Below are 12,708 nucleotides of genomic sequence, written 5' to 3' on the forward strand. Positions count from 1 at the left end.
CATTTGAAACTACATTGCAGTGCACATCATGGGGTGATCACTGCTATGTTGTTGCTGAGTGAGGTCAGCAGACAAATTGACATTAGTGAGATGAAAAAAAAAACTGAGTGAAATGTGCCAATGTGAACCAGAGACATCGGTACATGTTGGATTGTACTGTTTGAACATAAGTATGTACACAAATGTTAGGGCCATCTTGCACAAATACATTAACTCACTTACTGCCAATTAAAAATGCCCTCGAGTGGCATTAGTGCCAGCCCTCTCCATAGACTTCCATGTAATTTGTAGTGCACAGATCATGCACACCCATGCACAGATCATGCACCATGTTTGTGCAGGCTGTTCACAGCTTTCAAACAAAAAAAAAAGATTGGAAATCCGTTCAGGCATTCTTGAGATAATAGCCATTATGTTTTCCTAAAATGTAAACAAAGATGGCTGCCATGTTTGATAGATGGGGTTGCTATGGGGGTTAAACATGCAATTTCGCGATTTCTATCATGCCTACTACATTTTTTGGGGTCCAAATTTTTTTTTTGAAAAAAAAAAATTTTTTTTTGTTTTTTTTCTAAGTAAAAGTCGCCCAAAGTCGCTTGGCAGGGAAGCCCATAGTGAGAAAGTTGCTCTAAAAGTCGCCTGGCACTGTATGAGTTAATTAACCACGTTACCATTTGCGCATCCGTGTGCGTAAATGGTTGCTCAATAACCTGAACATTGCATTACTTTGAGAACACATTTCATTCATAATAAGAAACAAAGCATATAGCCTGCTGCACAGAAATATGTATTTCAGATTAATCCTTCAAAATATGGCTCAGCTTTCAGCTGACATAAGGTAATAAAGTATATAGGCTTAGGCTACTCACAAGCTACTGTAATAGATAAAGGCGTTTGGGACAGTTCAGTTGATAAGCATTTGTGCCTCCTCGGATATATTCCACTCAAGCCACGATGACATTTTAACGTGGGACAGCCCAGCCCAGTCCATTTTTTTCCATCTTCAAATGCGTGTGCAGTGGCTGGACAACTTAGCCAACTTTACTCACACAAGTGCCCTCTTGTTTCAAAGTGTCTGTAACATACTCTAACTAATAATACAGCTTTGACTGTCCATCTTCCACGTGCAACTTAAACTGTGCCCTATTCCAAAGCCATCATGAAGCCAGCGACAGAGGTACAGTATAACATTCAGTGACTGTGAGACAACTAGGACCCAGCAACACACAACTATCTATTCTGGTCTTACATTCACAATAAAGTGTCTCCCGTTTACCTCCCAATGCAGCTTATTTTACTCAGGTTAATATTAAAAGGAAATATGTACTGTATAACTTATTTTGTGCAACTTCGCTTCGCTTGCGTCTCTCTGGGAGGGAGGGAGAGAGAGAGAGAGAGAGTGAGAAAGAGAGCAAGAGACGTCGTGAGAAAGAGAGAGAGAGATGTCGCCTATATTAATGAGCTGCCGCTCCAAACATGTACAATTATGCAATATATAAGGTGCTCACCGCATTGTCGAAACTCTTTCTACCGACCCGCAAACTCCTCGTCCTCGCCATGTGTTAATCCATATGTTTCCAATAAATTAATGTTTACTCAAACTTGTCTCGGAGTCTATAGCGTTCACTCCATAGGTAATAGGTTCACTCAGCACTGTAGCTTCTTCCGCAAACAAAACATGTGCTAGTATGAGAGCGAATAGCGAAGGAGATAAATGTCATGTGGGCCATCTTGACCCAATGAGATTACAAGATTCCGCAGTGGAAACGTAATGACATCACAGCCTCCCTACCGTAACTGACAGTGTAATTGCGCCCTCCCAATCTTTCCTAGGGGGGCCCAGGCCGGAGGGAGGGGGCCCGGGCCGGGGCCCCCACTCCCGGAAGGGGGTAAAGAGTACCCTTTACCCCCCCCTATCGACGGGCCTGCCTCAGCTGCATATTTCGGAGGATAGGATACATTAGAACGACAGAGAAAATAGCCGTCTAAATACGTCTTCGCATTCTTTTCACATACCAATTTCAACAGTAGCCTGGGTCTCCGGTGTGCCGTCTGGCTTCTTGTTGCCCAGGATCAGGTCTTCCTCAAAAACGTGGAGCAGCTGTGTCTCCTTCCCCTGCTGTACAGGGCAAGGGAGAACATTAGAGCATCTCTAAGCTGAGTTTACCGTCTCTCTTCTACACTCTCCTATTAAAACCACCCAGGTGTCTTTCGCATGTTATAGTCACAGCCTACCTCATTACTTTTAGTCCATCATCAGACACACGGCACAAAGTGTGTTTACTGAATGTACTGTAGTGTACACAAACACACGTCTTCAAAAATGCCTGTGGGGTTTCGGGTGATAGGGAGGTTTGGACGTGGCTGTGTTCATGGTTGACCTTTCATAGAGATGCAGGAAGTCTACTGTAGAGGATTTCATGCTTCAAAGGGTCTAGATTTCAATCTTGTATCTTTGTAAGGTAAGAGTTTCAATGAAGGCCATGTCTGTAATGCATTATAAACATACTTATATAGAATGTTACGTTTATAAATGTTATAAAGCTCTATGAGTATTCATTATCATGCATTTTAGGCATGGGTGTTACCTTTTTTTTATCTTAAATGGGAAATCTCTTGAATTCCCTTCTGTATCCTGTATCCTGCTAAGCAGACCACTGCTACTGCATAGAATGGAACCCATGGAAGACGGAACAATAGTGTTCTCTTCTCATCCCACTGGCTAGTCTTGGTCTTTGAATAAAGTATACTCACAAAGTCAGTGATGGCATCCAGCTCAATGATACACCCTGGTTTCGCAGTGGACTGCTGACTAATGATGTTGAATACCTCACCCACATATTTCTACATGGAAACAAGGAAACAAAAAAACATATTTAAGGCACAGGATTCATACTACAGTACAATAGAGCAGTGAAGTGTGGCGTAATTTACACATCCTACCTGGTTCGCGGTTTTCTTCCCCCATTCTGAATTCCCATAAACCTTTTTCATATTGCGTCATATAAGAACTGTGTTCCAATTATAAACAAATTATCTCATTTGACTCATATGGATATGAAGAATCAATTGATGTTGAGAAAACGCTAATGTTACTGTCACCGAATTAGTTACATTTTCACCAGAAACAGACTGTATCAAATATGAGTGACTGACTATCATAAACCATACAGAGCCACCTCGCTGACAATATCGCAAAGACCGTTTGTTTATTTATGGACCGCAATGCATATGAGACGATTTTAAGATGACTCAATGTTATCCATAGAGACATCACTTCCGTGGAACCGGGGGATGAGCGAGTCACGTCATGACTTTGTTGCTCTATGTTATGCAAATATGTCAGTTTTCTAGTAGAATGGAAATCAAGTGCGTTTACATTACCACGGTATGTGATTACTCTGATTATTACCATTTGAAAATAGTTGCTGTAGAGACATGATATACATACTGTAACTTGTGATAACAAGCAGAACACAAAAGAATGTTCAGAATTATCTTCTGCAGCTGATCTCCCCAACAAGCATTAAACCCATGGAATTTCATGTTTTATCAATGAAATATCCCTGCAAGTAATCCAGTGCTGACTCACTTAAAAGGAGTGGCATATGTTCTTCTATCTCTGATATCTGGAACAACACTCAATAGTTTATTTCCTTCACTCCCTCAGTCGCACAGGTTGAAGTTAGCATCTCTGCATGCCTCACTGGGTGTCATCCCACCACTTCAAGCTCCAACAATGGAAAATGTCAATGCCATTACTGCTGCTGTTAAAGATACTGTACAAAACTGTACATGGTCCGAGGTGGTCGCACTAGTCTTCCATTGGTGGTGTCGGGTAGGAGACTGACAAGTTGACATTAAAGTTATTAGAGGCAGACAGTGCACCAGATTGGACACGTAGCCATTCTTGAGATATTATATATATATATATATATATATATATATATATATATATATATATATATATATATATATATAGTATATAGTAGATAGACAGGAAATGGGGAGAGAGAGACAGGGAGTGACACGCAGCAAAGGTCGTCGGGACTCGAACCCATGACACGCTTGGCCAAACGAGGTGTAAACCTTCACCACACTAGACAAACCTGTCTAGTTGCAGCTGTGTCAATGAGCACTGCATTGTGATTTGTGCAGCTTCCTTCACAAACAGCACTGTAGTAACTTACAATGGATAGCTTAGAGATGTGGTGTCATAGTTTTGTCCCTTTTCTGTTTTGTATGTGTCTATGGAGTTAACATTACTCTAATACAGTGATTCTCAAAGTGGATTCTATGGGGGGTCTAAATTGACCGTTACAAGTCTGTAACTCTAACTGCATACAAATGGAACCAAATGAACCCCATTTGTATACTGTCAGAGTTAAGGGGAGACCTTGAAATGTAAAAGTTTGAGAAACACTGCTCCAATAGACCCCAGGTGTGTTTATAATATCTATTGTATTTTTGGTTTCTTCCTGAAAGCTGAAAGCCACCGATCGAAAAACACACATTTAAGGACATCATAAAATCATCAGCTGGGTCATCACCCACCTGACAACCAGGCATAGTTTATGAACTGGTGGGTGTGGCTGTGGCCACAAAAAAAACATAATTTGAAAACTTTCTGTACACTTTTTTGGAAAAAGTCTTCCTCCTAGTATAATCATATTACCTGATCATCATATTTTTTTGGGGGGGTGGGGAATCATGGCACCCCATCTTTAAGATCAGACAGGGATGCCCTGCCGTTATTGGACTCATGCCTTGGTTTTTTTTCCTTCTGTTGAGTACTGGTTGTTGACTTACTGATATGTCAGGATTAGAGAGCTCACTCAGGAGCTTCTTGGCTTCAATAACAGCCTGGTAGAGCCTGAGGGAGTGGCCGTCGCTTGCTACGAAGCATGCACTGGGAGAGTTACAGTACACACCTGAAAAGCGAGAGAGAGAGAGAGACAAAACTCTCACGTTAATCTGCCACTCATCATTTAGAGGTACAGCTTTCTCACTCTACTGGGTGCTCATTAAATAAAAATGGAAGTAGGTCAAAAAACAGATGTACTGTAGGAATAAAGACTTTATGACAGGAGCTTGCCTATAACTTTTTTATTGTGACAATAAAAGGGTAAAAAAAAAGGAAACAAATATATATTTCTGGTCCATCACGCTGAGACTGAGCAAGTCTCCTTGTTAGTCTCATTTGCAACATTTAGATATTTACAATGCAGAAATGTTTTCTTTCCTACTTTCCCAAAATAAATCCACTAACCTATGTGACCTATGTTGGTAAAAGAATTACAATAGTGCACCGCCATTGTTCAGTGACATTTTTACAATCATCAATATATAAATACTACGTCACCTAGACAGTTGCTGGGGATGAGCATGGGCAGCCAGGCAACATTGGCGAAGGCGGACGCGTGGAGCGAATTTATCCTTGCCAGTTCCGAGACCCCCCCAGAGAAGGAGAGTGGGCCCACAGGGTCCACCCTCCACAGGATCAGCTCACTGTAGATGGCATTGGGATCCTGCGAAACAGTGCCCAGGGACACCCGGCTGGCACGCGACCCGTGTAGCGGAGGCGCAAGAGGCTGGCCTGAAAGACCCCCAGACCGGAGTGCCCCGGGCGGGGCCAGGATGCTGTCTACATCTGGTGTGCGCAGGGCGTTGTGGTGGGATGTGGTGAGCAGCAGGGGCAGCAGGGAGTGACACGCAAGGTCGTTGAGGTGGAAACGGTGGCCGCAGTAGCGCGACTTGTGTGATACGCTGAGCACCGTGGAGAAGGCAGAATCCTCAGCGAAGCTCACCCCCCACTGGTTGAGCGAGCCGTCGGAGTGCGCGGAGATCATGAGCACGCTGGGCGTGAAAATGCTGAGGCGGAGGCTGCTGCTGGGAGGAGGCTTGCCTTGACCACTGTAGCTAATGAGCGCAGATGTGGAGTGGGGCAACATGCCCCCGCCAGTGGGCCGCTGTCGGCCATGTTGGATGGCCAGGTCCACGTTCTTGTTGCAGGCGTACATGACCACGCTGCGACTCAGGGAGTTGGCATCTCCTGTGGGGAATGCTACTGGGATGCGGGACACGAATGACACCTGATTGAGAGAGACAGGGAAATGGAGAGAAAGAAAAAAGAATAGTTAGAAAGCAATGTTAGGGATCAACTGCAACATCACTAATGCTAGACTATTCAGACAGAGGTATAGTACAGCATGTGCCCAGCAGCCTGAAGTCAATAATGAGGCTTATTTGTTCTGACTGGAGCACACCCTCTTGGATCACTGGTTACTTGACAGGCTCATCTGTATTACTCCCCAGAATGTAGCCACCATTTCCCACTGTTAGAATTGAATTGTGTTTGTACCAATTATGTTTGTCCGTTTCAGTTTGGGAGTGTATATGATTTAGATGGAACGATTAAGGGTGAAGAAGTGATCAAGCTTCCTCTTGCTAGACAACAAAGTACAATTTACTGATATATTGTAGCGGCTTGGAAGAGCGAATAAAAGTGACTCATTATTGAATCTAAAGAGAACACTGTATATATGGAATGGTCATCAGCTCCAGGGCCAGTGTTTTCTAGGCACGCAATTCAGGATTCAATTAGTAAATAAAAATAAAACAGAGAGGGGGGAATCTTCTTAACCACCTATGCCCTAGATATTTCCTTACATGACAAATAGTCAAAAATATTTTTTTTTATTTCTATTTTTGTTTTGAAACATTTAAAAAAATACTGACAATGTATTACAATTTGCTCTAAATAGGAATGGAGGAGTGTGGTTAACAGAGCTTTCATTCAATTGTTAAATTGTGATTATCAAATGTAAATATGAACCAGTTTACTTTTCTAAAAAGAAAATTCAGTCTGACTAAAAGCAGGGATAAAACATATCCCCACCTGCATTAAGAATTAATGACCAGAGGGCACTGTGATCCCCCCCCCCCCCCCCCCCTCCCCAATCACACCAAAATGTACTCTGACAGTGATGGAGCGTCAAGCGTCGCAACCTTGCTTATTCCCATCTTCATAAATGTTAATCAACATGGGTATATGCATCTGCTCAGTTTCCTTTATCTAATGAAACCAGTCAGGCCTAATCAACCTGCATGTCACTGACAGTGATTCTATCAGTTCCCCTGACTTCACTGACTGACTGACTGACTGACTGACTGGCTGCATCATGACAGGGACCTAATCATTTGGCTGCCGATTAAAATGCATCATGGGACTTTCCAATTTCATATGAAGTCACACTAATTAGAACATAATTATCTCCACGTCTGGATGGGAAGCTATAAGAACGGGTGCCAGACAATCACAGCTGTCAGAATAATTCAAGGGCCTCATCGAGATGGCGGCTAATGCTTTCGCCAAGTAGCACACTGAAGTACAATGCAACGGCTAAATATGTTTGAACTTGAAGGGCCATAAAAATACAGCAAGTTGGAATGGGAATATATATGGACAATCAGTGTCAACCGTCACAGATTACATAAATATCAGTTTTCGCCGCTAATGGGAGTGTCAAACATCTTGGAATATTAGGGGTTGGCCTAAAGTGAGGACATGGCAGCCTGCTCCTGTTATGTGGGAGGAACAATGAAATACTGATAGGCTGAACTGAAGACGGATGGGTGGAATCATGCCCTTTTGTTCCTGTACTTTTCAAAAAACTTCTGATCTGTGTTGCCAATCTTGCAGACATCAAACATGACTGAACCCAGATCACACTTGCAAGTACGCACTTTCCTACTGGTGTGTAAGCCAGTAAAGTGCATACTTGCAAGTGTGATCTGGATTCAAGCTACAGGCACTCTTCATCCGTACTTTAACCACTTAAACACTATATACTTCGCTGATCAGGGTCCACTGTGGGTCTAATTGACCACCCCTTTGTTTCCTCTACACTTTCTACTGTTTGTAATCTTTGCAGGAAATATAGCCCATCTCACAATGTGATGTGTTGTGAACTTTCAGATTCTACTCATTTGTGTGTTATGAGACATGCCTACCAGAATAGGAACACTGTTCAAGTGGTAAAACAAACAATTGGGGGGTGGAAATTAGCATAACGCTAAGAGGTAAAGTCGGATGATGAAAAAGAGTCAATACGGCATCCATCAGTAATGACCACAAACCTACCTGTGCTTGTCTGAACATACCCGGCTGGTATTCATCCAGCCAGTCAACATGCCAGACCAACAGGGAGCCATCCATGGGGTGGATGCTGAACAACATGTCCGCCCCTTTGTTCCAGTCCTCCAGCAGAACCTCCACCTGGTGCTCCACAGTGGCCAAATGCAGCTGCATGGACGTTCCGTCAGGTCCCTGGGGATCCTCGGACACCGGCTTGGTAGCAGGATTCTCCTCGTTGCAGTTATCGTCATCTTCGTGTTCTAAATGAAAATTAAGCGTAATTGTGGTACTCAGGACAGTGCATGGCGAAGAATGCAAATATAAATCTCATTTATCTCAATTTAAGTTTGAAGTTTGACGATGAGCCAGAAAACATCCACGTATACTACCATGTTTTAACCATCTATTATCATGTCCTCTTTACCATACCTTCCTCTGTGCTTTCGCTCTGTTGTTCCAGACTGCCCCGGAGCTGCTGGAGGAAGACCTCCATGGCCAGAGTGAGGTGGAGCTCCTTGTTGTTGAGCCAGTGGACGGTGAATAGGCCTCCTGGTTCTCCGTCATCCGACCCACACAAAGAGGAGATGGAAGGAAGCAACGGGATGTCTGGAGTGATAAGAAATGAAGAACAAGAACTGTAATAGTAATATAAAATATGTGGTTTTGCAAAAATCTGCCTCCTGGTGGCACTGTAACAGGTGAAAGATTTGGGGCAGAGGTTCTTCCTTGTCGTTCCAGGAATGTGCACGCCAAGTTTCACATAGATACGTTTAGCACAGGCAAACTGACAGGCATACACAAACGAACGGACAGGAGCAAAAACATAGTCTCCGACAATTAGACAATAACAGGCAACCAACAGGCAAAAAGCATTGGGCTAGAATTCATAAATGGGAGCGATTTTCTTTGCAAGATCCATATTAACTTGCAATTGCTTTTGGCGGACATAGAGCTGGGTGTGCCTCCGTTTCTAACCTGTGGCAGGGTTGATGCTGGCAGCGATGTGGAAGTGGCAGAGGGCGTTGGCGTGAGGCATGCTGCTGCTGCCGGTCTTGTGGCTGTAGTGCCGGCTCTGCTGATGAGGCAGGCTGCCCATCACGGATGGCTGGACCACGCTTCGGAGAAAAGACGAATGCCACGACTCCTGCAGATTCAACTGGACGGAAGAAACAGATTGATTAAAACCAATTTATTCATCATAGAAGAGAAGTATTCTTGGATGACGGAAAAACCTGAAAATAGGTCAATAAACAGGCTGACAGACCGTGACAAACTAGAGGTCATCGGGACGATATTTGCATTTCGTATCAAATCAGGACGATTGGTGGCTATTAGGACGCCAATATGTCAGGTATTTATTTTTTCCACTATTCTTCTTGTTATGTGTTCTGTTGAACAGGCATGTGCGCACACACTCTCTCTCTGGTTCAGTTTTATAACTGCGTAAACTTACCAGAAATGTAATTATCACAGCACCGAAATGCTGTCTAACAGCACCCTGACCATACATTCAACCAGACTCCGCTTATTAGTTAAGTCATTCTGCACAAAATCAGGCAACATCCAGACAGTCTTGGGGGGAAAAACAGCATTATGGTTCATCCTGAGCAGTCTGTGATATTTTAATGAATAATTCCACACATGTACTCTCACAGACTGTCCTAGGGGCACAGTGGAGGAATTTGCATACCAATTCTTCTTTCCTCCCTGTAATCTATCATGTCCCCAAACTCTATAATTGCCAGAAAGTCCCATAACCACGTAAATGGCAATATTCAAAATGATAGCAAACCAGATTTAAGCATTGTATATGGAGCATAACTAGGCCTTCAGCAACAAACCCAAGACAGTCAGCTTTGGCTCAACGTACACAAAAATATTCTGAGCTGGGTAGAGAACAAATACATCATAAATAAATAATGTAACTGTCAAAGGCACAGGAACAATGTCAGAGTAATAATTGTGAGGTGTGTGTGACACACAGATCACAGAAATGGGTCTAATTTTCCCCACTGATGCTCCCTCCTCTTAAGCACTACAAACTAAGCCTTGAAAACTATCTTCATGTCTGATAGCCAATTAATTTTCCCTTTCAACTCCGCTAAGCCTCCTCTCTCCTCTGCTTTTTCTCTCTCCTTGCTCCCCGTCTCTTGCTCTCTTACTCTTCATCTCTGCAATAGCTAATGTGCTGCATTAGCAGTGCTGGACAGAAGACTGTCTGGTGTCCACAACAAGGCAGAGCAGGACGGGCAACAGCTACACTGTGATTATTCTTGCATGTCATTACTCATCCGAGATGATCTATGTGACTGGTGTGCTACAGTATCGTAAACACATCATCCTTTTAATGCGGCGGTGTCCTGACCTTGGCTAGCTTAGATTATGTGTCAACTTTAAGGATGTTTCCTGTCTTGCGCTTTCAAATTAAATTACGAGACTTCGGTCAATGTCATAGCTTAGTACCGCTACACTATGGGCACCGACGTTGTGTGTTAACAAAAGACAGAAAACAAATGCGTCAAGGACCACAGTGGAAATATGATCTTTAGTGTTCATCCTTTAGACTTTGTGTGCAACCGTTCATTTGTGCACAATGACCTCGGCCACTGACCCTTAATTTGAGAATGATTCAGTCTTCTATAATGCTTTTGTGTACTTGAAGTTAAAATTTTAGAAGCTAAATCAAATTAAAGCCATTATCAAAGAAGGGCAAACCAACCGGTGCTATTCACCCCCACAAGGAAAGAAATGTCGAGGCTCACCTCTGAAGGTCTTCCCCCCTGCGTCTTCCCATTAGAGGCATTCTTCCTGCTGGTGCCAGCGGACCGGACCGGGTCGCTGGGTGGACTGTTGGTATGGTTGTTATGGAGACCTGACAGGAGGCTGTCGCCCGGCAACAGCGTCTCTACCCAGAGGCGACACACACTGTCCTTGCAGCAGGTTAGCAGAACATTACACACTGAGCCCCTGTTAGGAGGAGAGGAGAAGGTTACAGGAAGGTAGTGATGTTATTGGCAATGACAGCATCAGTGATGAGTGTTGATATGACAGAAAACACAGGCCCACACATTAACAACAAAGGCAGTGCGATATAGGGCTGGGTGCAATAACCACGGTTGTGTAATGCAGCGCAATGTCGAGTTCATTACCAAGATTACCAAGACCTTTTTTTGGGAGATACCACGATACCGTCAGTAAACAGTGATTTATTACAACGATAACAAAAAAATCTACACCGTCCCAGCCCTAGTGCGATACCCCTGTGTTTTTCAGCCTGCAAACAGTATCTGGTGTGATCGGCCCCTAAGAGCCTGACCATTTGTTGTCAGTGCTGTGTGGTCTGTACTGTTGTGCTGGCCTCTCACACCTGGCTCTATCTTTGGTAAGCCTTGAGTCAAGCACACAAACCTTTCTACTTAATGGAGCACTGATAAGCACCATGCTACACAACAAAATAGACCTTGGTTGGTGAAGAGCAGTCACATGTTCAAGTAACCTGCATCAGATTTGATGTAGAATAGATAATAATGCTGTAATGATAATACTGACAGAACCCTGTTCTTACAGCGCAGGCCTGCAGTACATTTTAGACAAACTACTTAAGGGTTTGCAAACTTGTGTTGCATAACATCATGGATGATGTACTGTAAGTGGGATCATGGCTTTGAAGGCTGTTCTAGACAATGGTAGATACTGTCGAAACAGGACTAGAATGTGAAATAAAGGGACTTTGTATTTACAGCGTAGAAATAAAATGACTCTTCATTGACTTAGCTTCTGCATTGTGCACAGCAGGGATCATTTGAAGACTGATGGCAAAATCAGCTAGTATGCTTCCTGAAATCTAATTTGAAGCTTTCAATTACATGTTGGTAGGTAGCATTCTGCTGCAGTTTAAATATTGCTTATTGCAAAGGAAATCACCTCTAATGTCTGCAGCTTTGTAAAGAAACAGGTTTTTCACACAACATCCTCACATGCAGTAGTGTCCTTGTGCACATGCAGTAGACTTCTTGTGCTATAGTACTATAAACCATCAACAACTTTTTTGTGAAGATGTTTACAAAAAAGATAACAGTACAGTAGCTACTGGAAAAATATGCTGTTGGCGTATAGAATATTAGACTTTAGAGAAAACTGCTGAGCCCTTGTTTGTCCTTTGTCTTAGTTTAACTGCAGGTGCGGAGGTCTGGAGGAAATGAAGGAAGGCTGGTAGAGGACTCGCTCACTGCATATATATACTTAAGGAATACTCCTTAGACTGAGACTTCAATATAATTTATTTTATTTTTAGCCCATAGTGTTCAGGTGCTCAGTGCAAAAATTTAAAAAAAGCAAACGTTTCGGTCCTGGGACCTTCGTCAGTGCTTTACATGATTACATGATGTTTGCAATTTTTCTCAGTCTAAGCAGTATTCCTTATATATGCAGTGAGCGAGTCCTCTACCAGCCTTCTGGCGTATAGAATATGCCAAACTTTATGCACATGTACATGTGAGGATGCTCTTTTCTTTTCTCGTTGCTCTTTTGCCTTTTGCACTCTGTTTTCTCATCTTTCTACGTCTTATTAT

At 43.1% G+C, this 12,708-nt stretch overlaps 1 protein-coding gene across 3 annotated transcripts in view; it reads right to left on the bottom strand.

The window, feature by feature from the left end:
• dmxl1 (Dmx like 1) overlaps window positions 1-12,708 on the bottom strand; it is a 91,152-nt gene that overhangs the window by 62,899 nt on the left and 15,545 nt on the right. For all 3 annotated transcript variants that reach the window (XM_080739642.1, XM_080739643.1, XM_080739641.1), the window contains exons 9-16: window positions 10,900-11,104; window positions 9,113-9,293; window positions 8,567-8,743; window positions 8,144-8,397; window positions 5,363-6,092; window positions 4,810-4,931; window positions 2,755-2,844; window positions 2,017-2,119 (exon numbers count right to left, since the gene is read on the bottom strand). In XM_080739642.1, the coding sequence (XP_080595768.1) occupies window positions 2,017-2,119; window positions 2,755-2,844; window positions 4,810-4,931; window positions 5,363-6,092; window positions 8,144-8,397; window positions 8,567-8,743; window positions 9,113-9,293; window positions 10,900-11,104 (1,862 nt within the window). The remainder of the gene's footprint in view (window positions 1-2,016; window positions 2,120-2,754; window positions 2,845-4,809; window positions 4,932-5,362; window positions 6,093-8,143; window positions 8,398-8,566; window positions 8,744-9,112; window positions 9,294-10,899; window positions 11,105-12,708) is intronic.

The sequence above is a fragment of the Nannobrachium achirus genome (genome assembly GCF_963921795.1).
Source record: "Nannobrachium achirus genome assembly, chromosome: 12".
NCBI classification, from domain to species: domain Eukaryota; kingdom Metazoa; phylum Chordata; class Actinopteri; order Myctophiformes; family Myctophidae; genus Nannobrachium; species Nannobrachium achirus.